The following is a 19432-nucleotide window of genomic DNA, read 5'->3' as shown; positions in this document are numbered from 1 at the left end:
CTCTTTTAAGATTTTATATTATCTTTGTTTGCTTTGTTTTGTAGGCCTCCTTGGAGGCAAATGGATTTGGATAGGCTGTTTCTTCTGTTTTTCTATTCAACAAATCGGCTTGGACGCTTCTTGGAGTTTTGCTTCTTTAAATGCTAAACATTGTTGTTATAGTTGTGCAGTTATCCTTATGAGTTTACTTTTATGACCTTAATTTTTTCACACTTCTGCCTTGATTTGAAGTTTAGACTTCATAATTTCTTTTGTCGGTGCTTGTAGCCATGTTTTCTCCTTTTATCCCCTCGGACCTTTGGAGCACCAATGTTATTATTAATAACCTTTGCCCCCATATAGCTTTGGGAGTTTGGACATGTCATCTTTCTTTCTCCTCTTGCCTTCCTTTTCTCATCCTTGAGGTTTTTTGTTTGCTTGCAAGCAAGTGGACCTTTGTGGTCCACCTTTTGGGGGAGAATACCATTATTTTATCCAATTTCTGATGCTTTTAAAGCCCTCTTTCTATATCAGCCATAAGTTACGTATAGGTGGTGACATGATGTGTGGAAAAAGAATCAGACTTTTAGGAGCTTCACATGTATGGCCTCTTGCTTCGATTCAACTGCTTTCTGATGCCTCCTAATCCAAGATAAAGAAAAGAAAGAGAAAAAGACTTTCGATGCTATTTAATAATTATATATTATTTTTCAAAGAAATGAGGTGAATTACCACCTTGCATTTCCAAAAAAAAAAAAAAAGAGATTATTTTAACTTTTACGTCTATGGTGCAGATTCCTGCATGCGTCTCTGCCTTCACTTGGACTGCAACATGGACCTCATGAATTAGAGGAATTCATAATTCTTCTGTTTGATTATTTTATATTTTTTTATATAATATTCTTTTTCAAATAGTGATCTTTTATTTGGAGAACCTATCTTAGATCCTTCTATCCTAGAGATACCATTCACTCTTTCTTCATGAGACTCGTGATATTGATTTGTAGTAATTATTATTCCTGATATGGTGAACCTGCTATACATGCGTAGATGTGTTATGTAGTGAATAAGCAGCCTTAAGGATTGCAAACAATTTAAGCCAATCATGAGCAAGGAGGGCTCAACACGATCCAAGCTCAATTCAAGCTCAGCTTGGTCCAAGCTTGGCATGGTTAAAAAATGAATATATAGAGCTCAAATGCCTCTTGAAGTCTGGCTTATTCAATAAGCTGAACATAAACATGAGTCAATTGAAAAAATAATAGTGATGCTCAGTTTAGAGCCTATATGAGGAGAGCTTGGATGGTTGAAGTCGTGCTCAACTCAAAAGCTTATAGATATATTCGTAAGTAAGCAGCTTGCTCCTCGCTCAGCTTGTTTAGAGCTCTAGATACTCGTACATCATAATTAGATCATGCCAAACTATCAAAAATAATTTCTCTTTTTTTTTTTCCCAAAATGTAGCTATCGTAAATATTTTCAAATAGCCCTTCAAACGTATTCAAAATCATACTAATACACATCCTTTGAGATGAACTTTTACCAACCCATGGTTCGCTGACCAAATCAAATTGAACTACCCTAGTTTTGGGCTTGAAATTACCACACTAACCACATAGATTGCAATGCATGACCTCCCCTTCGGTGGGAGGAAAGTGCCAAAAGGTGGGACTATCACCAGGATGGCTATAGTCACATAGTTAGAGATGGTTATTTTTATATATAATAGACCACATGATGGTAATGTATGTTTATTTTGCCTAGTCGTAGTCAAGGTAGATACGTATGTATAGTTATAATGTTGATAGTGACAACCATGTTCATATATTACTAGTAAGCTAACATCAAAAAAATGTTAATTTCAGATCTGCACATTAGCACATGGAAGGTGATGCTTAAGATAAACTCAAAAATAAAGAGGACTGCTACATTTATTGTCCTGTGACCAGTATAAAAATATATTTCAGCATTATCGATCCTGAAGTAAACCAAACAGAAATTAGCTGGAGCCTTCAATTGTCTGAGAGGACATCCACATATCTGTTGAACCTTCTTAATGTAAGAAATCAATTGATTAGTCTTTCAATAGGTGCTTGCATCAATATCATTGTATATAGAGGATTGGGTTGAACAAGGCTGGTGTCAACAGAGAAATGGGATTTGGAGGAGCGCCATCTACATGCACTAGCACAAAAGAAAATGATACATCCTGTCTTGTGCACTTCTCTAGCTTTCTCCTTTTGTATCATAAGAACATGATAAAGATTATATATTTTTAAGAAGGGGAGAATATTGTGTAATAGGGCTTGAGGGTTTTGTTAGCTAATGTTAATCAATAAAGGTATAATGAAAAAGATACATCCACTCCTACCTTTCATTAGGATAACATTTTCCTTTTGGTTTTGCCTGGGACTAAGAGGAGCAGAAAAAAAGAACTTGCTTCAAATATTATAGAGATAGGAACTTGCTTCAAATGCTTGCCTTTCAAATGAGTTAGACCATCCCTTAAAAAAAAAAAAAGGAAAAAAAAAAGTTCACGAAATATTAAGTTTTCCTTCTAATATTTATCTCTTTTTTATATATATAAAATATAATAGTTGTCCACCGAAATAGAAAAAGGGTCCAATCAAGACCCATGATAATCTAACAACTCAGCAATATAAAAGGACTTCGAAAAAGAAAAACAACTGAACCACATGAGCATTGAATTTACTATCCTAACTTCAAAAATATATCTATCATCTATTAATATATGGTTGATTGGTTTATCTGAGTAGAATTTCCATCACAATCTAGGCCAGATGATGTCAAAGCTGTCTTGGAGTTGACCTGAACAACAGTGTTGGCTATACAATAATATAGTGCACCAATTATTTGTTTCAGATCACAGTGTCAGGTACATCTCTAGTTGGCATCACAGTAGAGACAAGAATCTTCAAACGTCTCAGATTATTGAAACATCCAAAGCATACATATAATAAACTATGAAGCCATCACCTACTTACAAGTCTCAACGGTAACCACTAAACAAGCAAAAGTGCCTGCACACATTTAGTGACATCCAAGGATTTAAACGAGTTACAACATTAAAGATACTCAGTTTATTTTATATATGTGTGTGTGCGTGTGATACACGCACATGTATATGATACGTATGTTTGTGTATACATACGTATACACAAACATATAATGAATGAGCGATTGGTAGGTTGGAACTTCAGCATAAATAGAAGATGTCCGAGATCGTTATTGGTTGCCTTTTTGATCGCTGGTCATAGCTTATTCAGCTGAAGGTTGAGCATGCACTTCAACGCACTTCTAAAGAGATGATGTTGGATGTAAGCATGGTCCGTTCATTCGGTTCACCTAGCAGGGGAGATAATAGACTGGAAAGATGAGGAAAAAATCTCTGTCACCCTTGTTTAGCGGGGAACCGTATAGTATACCAAGTACGGAGGAAAAAAAAAAAAAAAAGAAGCCCAAAAAAACATTTTAGTAGACAGGATAAATATATTCGCTGTTACAAGCGATCAAAACAACATTTTATTTAATAATTTCATCATAACATGCTGAAAAATATAAATATAAATATAAATGTCTTAGTCTGTGTTTATTTTTTCCTCCTATAACAGGTTACTTGTATTGATTTTGATTCAGGGATATTCTGTATACAATCCGAGAATGAGACATAACAATCATCAACATGTAACATATAGAATATCAACGACCAAAGATAAAAGCAAATGAAGAGGCCAAATCATTATTTACAATGTGAAATGAGAAACCAAGAAAAATGGCCGTTCAATAATGTGATCTGAGAGGGTTATGGTTCAAGAGTCAAATTAAAAATATACCTAACCTATGGTAGTTTAGAATAAAAGCAACAATTATAATGCAGATACAGTTCCAGATGTTGAATGATAAGTACTTAAAATACACCATATATTCAATCTATATCACCATTGCAATGGAAATATAGTGCTGAAGCACCAAGACTAGAAGATAGGGACCATTTGTAGACCAGTTTTAATGATTCTCTTAGTCTTTTAGCACTAAATCGCATAATATCACATGTGAAAATTTTCATTAAATTTATCAGATTCTGCAATGCTGCTGATAGTGGTCAGACCATGAAAAACATAAGTGATAAGAGGGAACATCTCCATTCCTAACTCAGGTACAAGAGGAAATATTAATCATTCCGACTCTATTCATCCAGCAATGTCCAGAGAAAGTCTACACGATTAAAAAAGGGACAACCATAACTCGAGTTATGCACCTCGAAGTAAAATGTAATATATGTCCCATGTAAAGAATGAGATTCATAATAAGTAGAACTTGTGACTAACCACACAAAAGCATAAAGGATTAGCTCTATCAAACCAAGAAACTAAAATAAAACTTTACTCCTCAACTCGAAAGCACGAATACGGTAAAATGACTGAATGACTGCCGTATCAATGTCGGATACATATCCATATCGCACTGTACCCCATATCCGTATAGCAAAATGACTGTTATATTTTTAAAAATTTATCGTATCTCCGTATCCATATCATACCGTATCCATATCTTGTATCGTATCTATGCTTCCTAGCTCCTCAAAAATACTAAAACAGAACTTCAGAACCTATACTTATAGGACATTCAAATTCAATTTTCTTTGGAGTCCCATCATTTTCCTGACATTCAGGGAAACCTTCTAGGCAGAAGGGAATCATTTTATTTGCTATATAAGTACAAGGGAGTCAAATTTGGAGCAGAATTCAGCGGAACGGATGTCATTTATGTGACTGAAGAAATGCCATCATTAAAAACACTATCACGCAATCAAATTCAGAGGAGAAAAGGGAATAAAAGACTTAACAAAGCAATATTTATCCTAAAACCAGCCAAGAGCAGCAGCAGCAATGCTTAAATGCAGGGCTGCTACTTGGTGAAAACACATGCTAAATGTGGCGAATACAAAAATTGAATACCGTAAAATGAATCAAATACAGATGAGTTATTCATCAGCTCAACCTCTTAACTATTTTCCAACTGAAGCAAGGAAGCAATCGACAATTTGCAGTCAACCCAGCATCAGAGATACACAGGGAAAACTGTTTGTTGCCTGTCAGTGCTTGTAACTGTTTCGTAAATTATGGACTGGTTAAATAAATCAAATCCCTCTGATTCCTTGCACTTCTCATTATTCTAAAAGAGCACTTCGCAACTTGGCTTCTCATCCCCTAAAATAGGGACAAATGCATGGGGAAAAATTGGAACTAGAACCTTGTATCCAGAATTGATCACTTTGTATAGAGAACATCTTCCCATGGATGACGGTAGAGTGGCTGCTTCAATCTCTTCTGGTCGAAGGTATGCCTGTGAGTTCCAGTTGGAGGAAATGTTAAACAAAGAAATCAACCAAACACTAGCCAAACAACAAAAGATCAGCAAAGAAAGCAGGAGTTAACTAAAATATCAAGCTCATAGGCCAAATGGCCAACTGAAGCAGTATCCATCTGATAGGTGGAATGGTGGGTAACATATGGGCTGTGTGTTGAGCCAAAGAACCAGGAACAACAGTGAAACTAAAGATATCTCAGATAGGAGTTGTAAGCAAGAATTTGATTTCACACATGCACTTGAAAAGGCAGTTTCAGGATATAAATAGAGAAAACAAAATTCAACATGGCCACAGAAAAATAGTTGCTGCAAGTCTTGTTAGTTATTACAAATATTGCGCAACACAGTATATTAAATGGATGCAAGTAGGATATAATTCAACTGGTGTGTATAGAACAAATTAAATTGCATGGATCATTCAACTCACCCAATCAGACCAATTGAGCGTGCCAACACAAACAATCCATTCAGGTATCCAATTTCAACAATCTCATCTATCTCTTGTTTGCTAAACATTCCACTACCAGCAAGGAGATCCAAGAATAGAGACCCGATTGCACCATCAACATTAAGAACCAAATTATTTGCCTTTGATAGGGTGTACGTTTCAACTTGGACAGCATAATCCATGTATTTTGTGGAAGGGAAATGAGAGTGAGCATATTGTTGTAGAAGTTGTACTCTCTTGTCCTTGTTGTCTCCTCTCTTGATCCTAGCAGCAATAAGCAAAGTAAATCAAATATGCCAAAATTTCAAGTAGCTCAACTGTTCAAGGCTAAAGAGGAACAGTGAAACAATATCAAGCCATTATGTTTTTTCTTTTTTTGTTTTTTGGAACCAATATCAAGTCATATTTTAAAATATTTTATCTGAGACATTCAATATGAAGCCATTATGAATGTCTCAGATAAAATATTTCAAAGTATGCAACATAAATCTATGCACATTCACTTGAATTAAAATGGATATTAATAAACAAATATGTTAGGTGCATCAGTTTCTGGATATATACAAGCATGCCGACATATATGAAATGAACTTCTAGATCTTAACCACATATTATGTTCACTTTTAGGATTAAACATTTAAACTAGTATTGGATGTTTCAGCCCACAAAATTGTTTTGATAGGGCATGCTAACAGAGTAACAATAATATCATGTGGAGGGAAAGGTAACAGCAATTTAGCGAATTCTTTTTGTATTGATTTAAAAATCTATATCATTTCCAAAGGATTTGGCTCACAACCATAACTTCCAATGTTATATTAAGCAAAAGCAACTGAAACTATACATTTTATTAATCTTCATCTGGAAGCATTTAAAAGATCAACTGGTTCCATGCTATACAAAGGACCTAATGATTTAAATATTATTAGAAAATCTTCAGTAGACATCTCAAAATAGTAGTTTGATATTTTTGTCTCCCATAGCCTGCAGCAGTAAGAATACAAAGTATTTGCATATGTGGATAAATGATGTAACCAGGAAACAACTAGGAGTAGTCTAAGGCATTCATTGTACGCATGGCCAGCTAATATCTAAATCTCTGCTGAGACAATAAACATAATCAAACCAATACAACCTCAATATGAAGGTCTTATAAATTAGGAAAAAAGGTAATATACCTGTGTCCAATTCCTGGTACACGAATACCCTTCTTTTTCATACCTTCAACAAACTCATAAGGAGAGAGTCCCTGGAAAACAAATGTAATTAGATTTGCTTTTAAAATGGTAACTAAAACCAGAAAAATAATGTTTCTTGCAAGATTTGCCATCTCGATATCGGACCCTATAATGGTACCATCTTATTGCAGTATGGATACACGATTGGGTACAGTACAAGATAACATATTAGTATGAGACCTGTACGGTATGGTATGCTCCATACCGAGCAGCACAGGGCGGTATGACAGACCATGGTTGCTTGTACAATTACAAAGATGCAACTAAAATGTATCAAACCAACTCACCTTGTCATATGCATCCTTAAAATATCGAGCAGCATCATCAATAGCGCCACCAAACCGAGGACCAATTGTAAGCAAACCTGTTTCAGAAACATTAGCAATTTTGCTGCAGCTTGATTGTAAGTGCATCATAGTAATTGAAAAATTAGATGATATGATGTAATACTTTGTCATAATAAATTACCTGAGACAAGGCTAGAAACAAGATCCTTTCCAGCCCTTGCAGTAACAATAGTGTTATGAGCACCAGAGACGCAAGGCCCATGATCAGCACACAACATAATGCAAATCTGTCCATCTCCAGATTGTGTTAGTAAGCTTGACCCTAGAAATCAAAAATAAATCTAAGATTCTAAAGAGCCTTTCCACTGACTAACCGGTGAGGCAATAAAGATCAGAGAAGATAAGAAAGTTATATGAGCAGAAGTATGGGATCAAGACCAATAAAACAGCAAATTATATGACAACAAGTCTCTCACACAGAAATCAGATTACAGGACCCTATCCATAATTTCCCCAATAAGGAGGAAAAAAGAAGGAAATCTTTCAACCTCCAATGAATCATTTGTCTAACATATTGCCTGGCACTTTTCTTTATAAACTTTACACCAGATGACAAACAAGAAAAATACCCTGAATTTCTATTATGCACCCTAGTGGAACAAGGTTCATGTAAATGAATACAATATTGATGACCTGGTTTTCCTGAGATGACCATGAAATGCTTCAAGGAGTAAGAAGACCCCACAGGGGCTGGATGAGTTACGAACAAATTGTGCACTCATCATTGCATAAATAACAAGTGAATCTTTCTAAAAATCAAAAGTTCTAAATCATCTTCTAAGAATAAAAATTGGATTTTTCCACTGATGACACAAAGGAAAAGAAGCCTCTCTAGGCCTTCAGCTTCCAAATTCTCAATCATAATCTTCAAGAGATAGAAGGTGTCCTTGGGTATAAATGAGATTAGCCGGCTCCTTAAGCTCCCCTTCTGTTAGAACTTCTCCAAGGAAAGGGCACCCAAGTATATCATCTCTTCATGACTCTAAAGAAATTCTAAGCTAAAGCTTTGTCCAAGGGAAGCTAATATATATATATATATATGTATATATATATATATATATATATATATATATATATATATAAAAGCAAGAATTATGGGCTTATGATTTAAGAGTCGATAGGAATATAAAATAATGAAAAGAGATAGATGAGTTAAAAATGATCCACTTAAAGCATTAGGTAACTATTACAGAAGCTAGCTTGTAGAAATCACATCCCACCCACCTCAATGAACTTTGTGCAATAAGGGGGTAGGCTACGCTTGAACCACAAAAGGGAGATGACGTCCCCAACACCATAACCCCGTTCAACAATGGTAGACATTGCCACACCAGCATAAGAAGGCTCTTCACCTGGACATGGATGCATAAATAAGTAAATGCACTTACGAAAGTTTCTGTATTTCATACAACGTTAAATCAGAGGTTGAGTAAATCAATAGTCAAACCTCTGTCATCAGATATGGTAGAGATGATATGTGTTGGTGCACGAACCCCCCCATTTTTAATTGCAACCTTGAGATCCTCAGGTATTTTAGGAGGCTTAACTTCAGATATGGGTGTAATCTTCCCTGCTTCAACCTAAGAGATAAGAATAATATGTTTATTTAGAAGGATTAACATTTCCCAAAATATTTAGAAACGTTAATCTTCTATAAAGGGTTAACTTAACAATCATCATAAAATAAGTCAAACTTATATTGGAATTGTGTATAATACATGCATTCCAAGCCCAAAAAAGACATCAAGATGTAAGAATAATGTTGGCAAAACAAGTGCATACAAGTTTCTCGAAAGTCTCTTTGATTGCATCCTCTAGGGATTCATATGAAGTGGGAATGACTGCTCCAGCTTCCCTCAGTGCCTGATTTTTTGCCTGTGCTGATTCCAACTCACCTCCACTTTTAGCACCCTGATTTGGTAATGCAACTCATAGTGAGAAAAGAATCAGTTAAACAACAGTATAGATAATTATGGTTCTATTCATAAATATGGAAAACAAGATGTTCAGATCTAACTCACAGCATGACCAAATTGCACTTCAGACTTGAACAGCCGTGCACAAGTTCCGCTAACCCAAGCAACCACTGGTTTATGAACCCTTCCCTCTTTGAGGGCCTCCACCAGGGAGTATTCATCTCTCCCACCAAGTTCCCCAAGCACAACCATCATTTTGATCTAAGTTAGATGAAATAGTAATGGCAAAGAGAGAACAAATTAGTATATGAGTAAATAGTTATATCTCTTTTAGGTTTTTGTGAGGTAGTTCTTGAAGAAATTGTGTGCACTGGCTCAGCTTTGGTTTGGCATTAAATGTTTTAGCTATTAATACCGAAGCCAATATGATGAATCTAGACAAAGAAGTATTCTTCATGAGAACCTGCCGCTGGCCATGGCGGATTACATGGGAGAAATGCTATCCCTGGAAACACAACTCAAAATATCCAAGTGACTTCCAGATCTGCCATCCAACTTGCTCTTTTAAACAGTGAAGACAATGCTGCCCACTATGGTGCCACACCCAAGAAAAGGTTGGCACATGTCACGACACCATATATTGGCAGAAAAGGATGTGTTTATGATGGCAGCATGATGGCCGATCCAGGGTCTAAATGAAAAATTATATAGCAAAACATTTAGGAACAGCTTAGTCCAACAACCGGAAGATCCAAGCAAAGTAATCTGACGCCCAGGTTTAGATGTGAGACTATGACGGTTACTCAACAAAAAAGAAAAGGAGAAAAAAACAATATTAAAATAGTAACCAAGTTTATTGATGATTTTGCACAACTGACTACAAGCACACACCTCTTGTAATAGACAAAGAATTTCAAGTTAGTCCTGATGCAAAAGTTGTTAGCACCTTTGGCTATGGTTCAATGACAACAATATTGGAATTGATTGCTTATTTTGAAAAATTTACAGTTATAAATACCTTCTCCATACATGAATGAAACATACAAATATACATAGTTACATGAATCATGATTTACCTGTGGGATGTTATTAAACCGCAGAATATGATCGGAAAGAGTTGAACCAGGAAAAACATCTCCTCCAATTGCGATGCCTAGGAAAATCCAACAGGTATCCAAAATTTAGATTAATATTCAGAGTCTAAGAAAAAAAGACTGTATTGTCATTTTCCACACTAAGAAATCCATCTGTGTCAGGATGGGGGTTGCCAAATCCCTGCCGAAACAGAGAAAAATGTCAATCTTAGGCTTTGGCTAATTATACAAAAGTACCTTCATAAATTCCATCTGTCACACGTGCAATTGTGTTGTAGAGTTCATTTGACATGCCTCCCTGCAATCGTAAAATCAAATCAGTGCATTCTCATACTAATAAGATGTGTCGCGTGTAAGCTTTCATATATTTTAAGCTCTTGTTTGTACAAAATATGGAATAAGAGTAACTATGTACAAAACAGGACAGACATCTGGACTATGCTGCTTTTCATGATCAGAGCATGTAATGATGAAGCAATCTCTACCTAATGAAAGTTTTACAATCATCATGAATAGAAATAGTTTCCCATTGCCACACTACAGCAAAAACTAGCAAAGCAGCAAAGTGAAACTAATAATAGAGTAAAATATATTCTGCTTAAAAAACTCGTAGAAACATACCGATTTGGATACAAATCCAACAGATCCAGGCCTATAAAGCTTGCAGTGAATAATATTGTCAATAGTTCCAGCTGTGTCACCAATTTTGAAAGCTCCAGCTTGAATACCACCAACAGTGGCAGGACCAATAATGAGCTAATTTTAGACCAGAATGAAGACCGGTTATCAAATGAAAGCAGCAAGAGTAATAAATTTTGATAGACTCTTTTGGACCAATGCTGTGTAAACTGGCCCAGCAAATATCTTTTACCAAAAGCACCTGACACTTATTCACCAAAGCAACTGAAACTTATTTGATAATTAAGTTAATTATATTAATGAACAGGCGGGCCTTGGTGCAATGGTAAGGTTGCAACACTTGTGACTTGGGTGTCACAAGTTCAAGACACAAAAACAGCCTATCCGCATGTAAGGGTAAGGTTGCATACATCTAGCCGTCCCCACTTCCTGCAGTGGCTGGAACCACATGCACTAGGACAGTGGACACCCCTTTTAAGATAATTATAATAATAACTAGCTTTCTATATGCTGAATGTTTGAGAGAACTGACCAGCAAGACATCCTTTTAGACTTCAATCCCCTCAAATATGCTATAATATATAGACCAGCAAGACATCCTTTTAGACTTCAATCCCCTCAAATATGCTATAATATATAAATAAATAAAGACGCGCGCGCGCACGCAAATAAATAAAGACACACACGCACACATGCACGCACGCACAGACATAGATAGATAGATAGATAGATACGCATATATATACATATACATATATATATATACATATGTACATATATGTACATATATATATACATATGTACATATATGTACATATATATATACATATGTACATATATGTACATATATATATACATATGTACATATATGTACATATATATATACATATGTACATATATGTACATATATATGTACATATATCCATATATATATATGTACATATCCATATATCTACATATATACATATATGTACATATGTATATATATATATATATATATATATATATATATATATATATATATATATATACATATGTACATATATGTATATATGTAGATATATGGATATGTACATATATATATATACATATGTACATATATATATACATATGTACATATATGTATATATGTATATATATGTATATATGTATATATACATATATGTGTATATATACATATATGTGTATGTATGTATACATATATGTATATGTATGTATACATATATATGTGTGTGTGTGTGTGTGTGTGTGTGTGTGTGCGTGTGTGTACATATATATATGTATATATATACATATACATACACACACACACACACATATATATATAGATATATATATATATAGATACACACACACACACACACACACACACACCCACACACACATATATATACATATATATATGCACACACATATATACACACACACACACACACATATATATGTATATAGATATATAGATATATATATATATATATACATACACACACACACACACACACACACACATATATATACATACACACACACACACACACACACACACACATATATACATATACATATATATACATAAATATACATATGTATACATATATACATATATGTATATATATATCCACTCATTTGGTGATTGTATCTAGTATCTACAGTATCTTACCTTGTTATTAGACCGTGCATATGCAATTAACTGCCGCGTGTCTGACTCTGGAACACCTTCAGCTATAATAGCCACTACTCTGATTGTTGGTTGTTTCAGAGCAGACATGGATGAAGCAGCTGCACTGCAGATACAACAAATATGTTAGCTATACAGTAGCACATGTGACAAGTGGACACTTTTCAGATTTAGGTGCATGTAAATGGAGAAAGCTGACCTCCTAAATGATGCAAAGTTGATGAAAACATCAGCATTTGGATGTGCCTTGCAAGCTGCTTCAATGCTAAAATAGAACATCAAAAAGAGAAAGGGCATCAGTATACAATTTGAAACCTGATTTAAGTGTGCATTTTACCAAAGCACACTAAAATTTGATTATTGGCTCATGCTTCATTGCAAATTCGAAAACTATCCTGTTTGGACAGTTATGCATATGCACAACATAATTATCAGATTTAATCCATCGCATCATGCAGCTCAAATGTTTATTCATTTAAGTGATCTTTCTGGCAATTTACTATAAAATTTTATGATTATATCGTCGTAGAAACTTGTAATTCAATAATCCATACTCAAAGTAAATAACATTGTCGATGTCTTCCATTCTCGAGTCTTAGTGGTCGCATTAATAATGGTTACAGTGAAAACAATTACTTTGACAGTTTGACACATATGAAAGACCTCACAAATATAGTTTGTACATTGAAGGGTAGTGGTAATATTTAGCTTAACAGGTTCCATTATAACTAACACCACTGAAACTTGAATATTTTAGTTTATGTCTGACCATTAATATTGAAACTTAAGGAGGTTCTCTGTTGAAATAAGATGCCATAGTTGACCTAGGTTTTTACACATCTTCTACTCTAAGAAGCATAAGAAGCTGGGCCCACAAGGTATCATGGTATCATATTCAGATAATTTCAAAATCATGAATTCATGGGTCCAATAATTACATCAACTACAATGGAGCTTTGTGGATGTCTTCTTTGCTTGCTTGTGATGTTCATAACATGTTGTAGCACCCCCAGAGTGAATATTTGAAATTAATATTTTTACAAAATTCACAACAAAGTGCATGACAATAGATGATAGATGGAGTATGCTTATCTTGTTATTCTCAAGATGTATTAAACAGATATCTTCAGATGAGATGCATGATAACAACCATCAAAATATTGATTCTATGGGAAATAATCCAACAGCCCATTCTCACCAGAATTCTGAAATGGCTTCAGTTTAATTAATTATTAAGTACAACTAGTGAAACTCACGTTGAATGAACTGGAATGGCAATCTCCTCCTGACCAAAAAATAGTTTTTGAAACCCCTCAGAACCAGGATTTATTATTCCAGCAACAGAAGGTGTTTCCCTCCCTAAATATTGAGATAGAAATTAGTACCAAATTGGATGGTGGATTCACCATACAGTCTGTAACATTGGCAGTTAAAACTATGACCAATCCATGGAAAGTTAAAGCAACATGCACCACAAAGGAAGTCAAAATCAAGCATCCTCTGAATGGGTAGTTGCTTATAATTGTTGAATAATGCCTGGGTATTCCGTGAAAAAAGTTGTCCCGTAGCCATGGTGTAAAAGGATGGTCAACTAATCTGCATGCAGTCATGAATTAACATTCAGAATTAAAACAAAAAACAACTTGATATATGAAACTCAGAATAGAAAGAAAAAAAATGCTGCAAGCAGTATTTGATTCAGACTGCTTTGGCAAGTATCACTTCTTGATGCGCACATACAATTAAAAGAAGAATGAAAAATGACATAAAACCATTTAAGTTGACGTGTATCATGTGTATATTTGTGAATTGCAATATGACTTTGATTGTCATTTTGACACTTGGGACTTGATGTCATTTGCATCTGAAAATGAAAAAGAAATGTTTTTTCATTCTCTTTTACATTTGGCAAGAACATAAATGTTGAGAAGACCAGAATTTTCTGTAGTTATACTTTGAAAAGTGACTGACAAAGCCGATCAAGAATTATTGTTAATGAGAAAGACAGCTTCAACACAAAATAATTCATCTGCATTATACAACCCTATTCTCGTCTCCACCTCAACCACCCACACCCTCTTCCCCCTCCCCCAAAATCCAATCCAATAAATAAATAAATAAAAATAACTCCTTTTACCTCGTCACAGGTTTTCACAACCACAATATCTTGAAAAACTTAAAAAAAAAAAAAAAATTGCTGTATAAAATTGTGAACTTTCTCAAAAGAAAGTATTGCTCATTAGCTTCTGGAAACACTCCACACATGAACAGGCGCATCACAACATTCACATTTAGAATTATCCATCTCATGCTAATTAGAAATATGAACTAATTCTCTCTGCTAAAAATCCCTTGTTGCAAGCACCTAAATAAGAGAGGCATTTCGTAAGACTCACTAGCCAAATCAAAAGTCATCGACCATAAACCGAGTCATCATTTAAAATCATTACCTAAATATAGAAATCCCAAGAGAGAGAACTTTGCCAAGGATCAGCAAGATCACTGCAGCATTTTTCCCTCTCAGATAAAAACTGCTTCGGTGGCAACACTATCAGAACAACCAAACAATTGTCTCATACGCAACCACTCATATTTTCATCATAGAAACAATCCAACTCCGTCCAGTTAGTGAACCAAGAGATAAATCCCTCCATAAACAGATTCTTGGCATCAAGTGACCCGTCAAAACTCAGATCTTTATAAATTTTAACCAAAATGATTCAAAAAATTTCCAGATCTAAAAGTCAGTGGAAAAGATCACGTCTACAAATTGAAAAACCGAACTGAATCATGAGAAATCGCATCAATGCAGCCAAAAGAACACGGATCACGTCATCAGATCCACTCAACAGCGGAAAGATCCCAACCCGCAGCCGAAACCACAGCGACCCGGATAAGATAACAAGCGAGTAAAGAGGAGGGCGAATCTACCTGCGATCCAAGAGTTCCCGCAAGACCCGGGGGGAGTGGAGGTGGGGAGGGAGGGGTAGAGAGAGAGAGCGTGCGAACGGGCGAGCATTCTTGGAGCCGTTGGGGAATTATATAAGACTAGAGGAGGGAGAGGTGGGGGAGTACTCGCCCACCCTCCGTGCGACGAAGCGTGTGGACGGGCTCTGCAATGGGTCGCAGTTTTAACTTTATACGACAATACAGCATCAGCCGTCGGTGAATTCTGATCGGAGTGATCATGTCCGTCCGTACATTTCGGGGTATATTTGGACTGTCGATGTCGTCGTCTCTGTGGAATTTTTTTATGCGGAATGGTTGTTGGACGGGAACGCGGCTGGAGAGAGTGGGTTTGGGTGAGGAGCAGCACGTGAGGAGTCTCTGGGCTGTTGATGCTGGGTAATGACATTTCAACCCCCATGTATTTTGATGCATCGTTTTTTTTTTTTTTTTGGTAACAGATGCATTCAATTATTGTGAGAAACAATTGTATGCTGCTACAAAATTAAATGAATCTGCATTGTGTTTTTTTATATTAATAATGAGATTTTAAATATAGTTGTTCTGTTATTTGTGCTTTTTATATGTATTGATATGAATTAAATATTAAATTATCATAGCTGAGCTCCCAAAAAGAGATAATATAAAATATTTTCTTTCTAAATTTCTATTTATGCATTCAACTTATTCTTTCAAAATACATTGTACGTGTCTAAGTTTTTACAACCATTAGTGTTTATCTTAACAAAATAATATTTTAAAATATAAAGCTGCATATACCTACCAAATAAGATATCTTTAAATATGTAAATAATTTGGGCAAAAAATATGATTTATTAATTTATCGTTACTCATGATAAGATGGTAATACAAACTAAAATTTATTTTTCAAATAAATCAGATCCTCTAGAGTTGCTCCTCCATATAGAGGAAACTACTCCTACTCTCCCCTTATATGCACAAATTTTGATTGATATATTGATAATGCTGCTTCCATTAATGTGATCTGCTATCATTCCTGTCTCATCTTGCTCGATGGCAACCTCTATAAAATTTAGTACCTTGCATGGTTTATCAGTGAAAGACTTTAAGATGGCTTGGGAGAAGTGTTGAAACTATCTCCCAGTTCACCTGTTGTTCAAGGAGGATTTGACTGATAAAATCTTTTCCATGATAGTACCATGCAAAGATGATCCTAATATGATAGGATGGAGGCATCTTTCAACATAACTATCGAAATTACTTATTTTTATTGATTCTTCATATTTATTTTCGATTCAACTTAGAGTACCAATTGAATGTGGAAAGCTAACAACCACCTAAGAATTGCTCTTTTCATATGGAGCGTTGCTTGGGATTTACTTCTAGGTCAAGCTATTCTATACCAATAGGGGATGCATATTTCACTATATTGTGATGTTTGTCCTCATGCGAAGAAAACCACATTGCATGTCATTTAGGATGGCGACTGGTGGCTCAAGTTTAGAGGTAGATTCCACTTCCAAAGTCAGGTGATCCTTGACATTTTTCTTTGATCTATCAAAGAAAAATATTTCAGAAGAAATTTTGAAGGAATAAAATTACTCTAACGTGCTATAATGCCTATAAACTATATTTACCTAAGAAAAAACACACCTTCCAAAATGTGATTCAAAATTCTAAATGGATCATTTTGAAAGCCTCCAAACCAACCTATGAGCTCATCCAGGCAGTAATTGATAGCTTGGAAAACTTATGACTCTCTTTTTGCAAGTCTTACATCCCATCAGATGATTTTTTTCACTTGAAAGTTATTATTTTTTTATTTTCTCAAAATCAATTTTAATGGCACTGTGACAAAGGAGCACATGATAGAGTTGTCTTTGTCATTAGGAATCATTGCTGGCAATGTACCTAAGTTTTTAATTCTACAATTATAATAGCCATACTTTGTGGAGCATAGAAAAGATGAGTGCATATTATGCAGACCTTGAGAGCTTCTCACATTTTTTAAAAAGTAAACTCCTTTATAATAATTAAGTGGTTATTAATATCCATGCATAATTATGTCAATCATCATCTCTTACTTCACAACTATTGATGGATGGTGGCTTATTTTTCATCGCTTGAGATGAAGTATGTCTATTAGACGGCTAATGGTGTTGCTGTCTAAATGGCTACTTATATGGCTAATTATATAAAGGCTATAATATGGGACACCACCTCTATCACTTCAATCTATTTATTGGATCTTTCGTGCTTTGATTCAGGAATATATAATATTCATGTTCTATCCAAAAAAAACTCCTCTATTATAACAGAAAATATTGTTTCTTTAAGGTTTTATTATTTGGGAATACATCAGCAATGCGGCCTCTGATCAGCAATAAACGTGGCGTGAGAATATCAATCATCTTTTATTCCCCCCTCAAGGTCCGGATGAGATGGTGGGATGTGTTACATCAACAACTCGAACAGCAACCGAGCATGACGTTTCATGTTATTACTGGCCAGAGTGGACCACACCAATAACCATTCGGCTGTTGGTGCACCGTTGTCCCGTCGACCGAAGGTGTCATTAACGTTAAATTTTGACGCTGTAGATGAGCGCATGGCATGCGTTTACGATTGCGTGATGGACGGTATATTCAACAATCGCATACAATTAAGATGCGCATATTCGGCGAGAAACGCCGTCCGGATACTTGCAAACTTTTGAATCACGCAAGGCGGACGATCTGGTGAGGAGTGGGTGGGGGGAGTACCAAACGTGCAAAAAATATAAATATAAATAGAGAGAGAGAGAGAGAGAGGCAGCGAGATAATACTAACCAGCAAACTCTGTTGTCCAGCCATTGGTTCCCACAAAATTAATATCCATCATCAACTCTTTTTTATTATAATTTATATTTTATTATTACAACAAATTACAAATATCAGACTTGTGATTTACGTCTACGGATCTGATTAGAAAGAAAGACAGAAAGACTTTGTCGTTCCGTCTAATTTGAATTTCATAAAAAATTTTGAAAAAGATAAAAAAAATTTGTGAAAGTAAAATTTAGATTCCATTTTATTTCGTTGATAATTCAAAAATTAAAATATATAATTTTTATTTATAATAACAAAATTTATTTTTATACAATTTGATCATATTCTTTTTTTGATTTGAATATAAATAATTTTTTAAAAATAAATAAAACTAGTAGAAATAATTATAAAAACTAAAATCTTATAAAAGATATATAGATCTTGAGTCCTATACCAACTTTGTCTTCTATCATTTTATCTATTTTTTATTAAAAAATATATCTAATCAAAATTTTTTTTATATCAGCTAGATTTGGGATCCTAATAATGTAATTTAGACTTTTTTGCGGAGGGACTCCATATTTAAAAAAAAAAAATTTATTTTAATTGAATATCGTATGATTAAATTATAGCATCTAAAAATATAATATATGATTAAATTCAATGTGAGGAATCTCACTCTTAAATTTAATCAGCTTGACCTGTGACAGTCATATAACTCATATCGGTTTTGATAATTCTCATAAATCACCGACCATCTAAAACACCCATAGGAGATACATTTTTTTTTCCCCCCAATTCTCCTTTCCGTCTCTTTCCCAACTCCACTAACATGAGCATAATAGCAGTTTATATTTTCAAGTACTATCGTTGATCAGCAGTCTATTTCCCAATTATTTTAGATCTCACTTTGCTATTATGGATTGGTGCAAGTAAAAGAAGGGAAGCAATGGTTGCCACACATCA

At 34.8% G+C, this 19432-nt stretch overlaps 1 protein-coding gene across 1 annotated transcript; it reads right to left on the bottom strand.

The window, feature by feature from the left end:
• Nucleotides 1–4814: 4814 nt before the first annotated feature.
• Nucleotides 4815–15801, bottom strand: LOC140854670 (ATP-citrate synthase beta chain protein 1-like). Its single transcript, XM_073250611.1, has 17 exons — nucleotides 15662–15801; nucleotides 14203–14326; nucleotides 13987–14089; nucleotides 12930–12995; nucleotides 12713–12836; nucleotides 11035–11169; nucleotides 10651–10711; nucleotides 10396–10472; nucleotides 9425–9580; nucleotides 9186–9314; nucleotides 8851–8983; nucleotides 8628–8755; nucleotides 7525–7630; nucleotides 7344–7420; nucleotides 6997–7067; nucleotides 5798–6082; nucleotides 4815–5346 (listed from the first exon to the last, which is right to left on the bottom strand). The coding sequence occupies exons 2-17, from the start codon at nucleotides 14300–14302 to the stop codon at nucleotides 5271–5273; spliced, it is 1827 nt and encodes a 608-aa protein (XP_073106712.1). The 5' UTR covers nucleotides 14303–14326; nucleotides 15662–15801; the 3' UTR covers nucleotides 4815–5270.
• Between the last annotated feature and the right edge of the window lie 3631 nt (nucleotides 15802–19432).

This window comes from Elaeis guineensis, chromosome 1 (genome assembly GCF_000442705.2).
Source record: "Elaeis guineensis isolate ETL-2024a chromosome 1, EG11, whole genome shotgun sequence".
In the NCBI taxonomy this organism is placed as follows: Eukaryota; Viridiplantae; Streptophyta; class Magnoliopsida; order Arecales; family Arecaceae; genus Elaeis; species Elaeis guineensis.
The sequence above is the reverse complement of the archived record's forward strand: the minus strand, read 5'-3'. Positions and strand labels throughout refer to the sequence as shown.

Coding starts and splice junctions, on each gene's coding strand:
- LOC140854670 (XM_073250611.1), bottom strand. CDS start 14,302: ATGGCTACGGGACAACTTTTTTCACGGAATACCCAGGCATTATTCAAC. Junction 11,170..12,712: donor ATGCACGGTCTAATAACAAG/GTAAGATACTGT, acceptor GTCTAAAATTAG/CTCATTATTGGTCCTGCCAC. Junction 10,712..11,034: donor TTGGATTTGTATCCAAATCG/GTATGTTTCTAC, acceptor TTACGATTGCAG/GGAGGCATGTCAAATGAACT.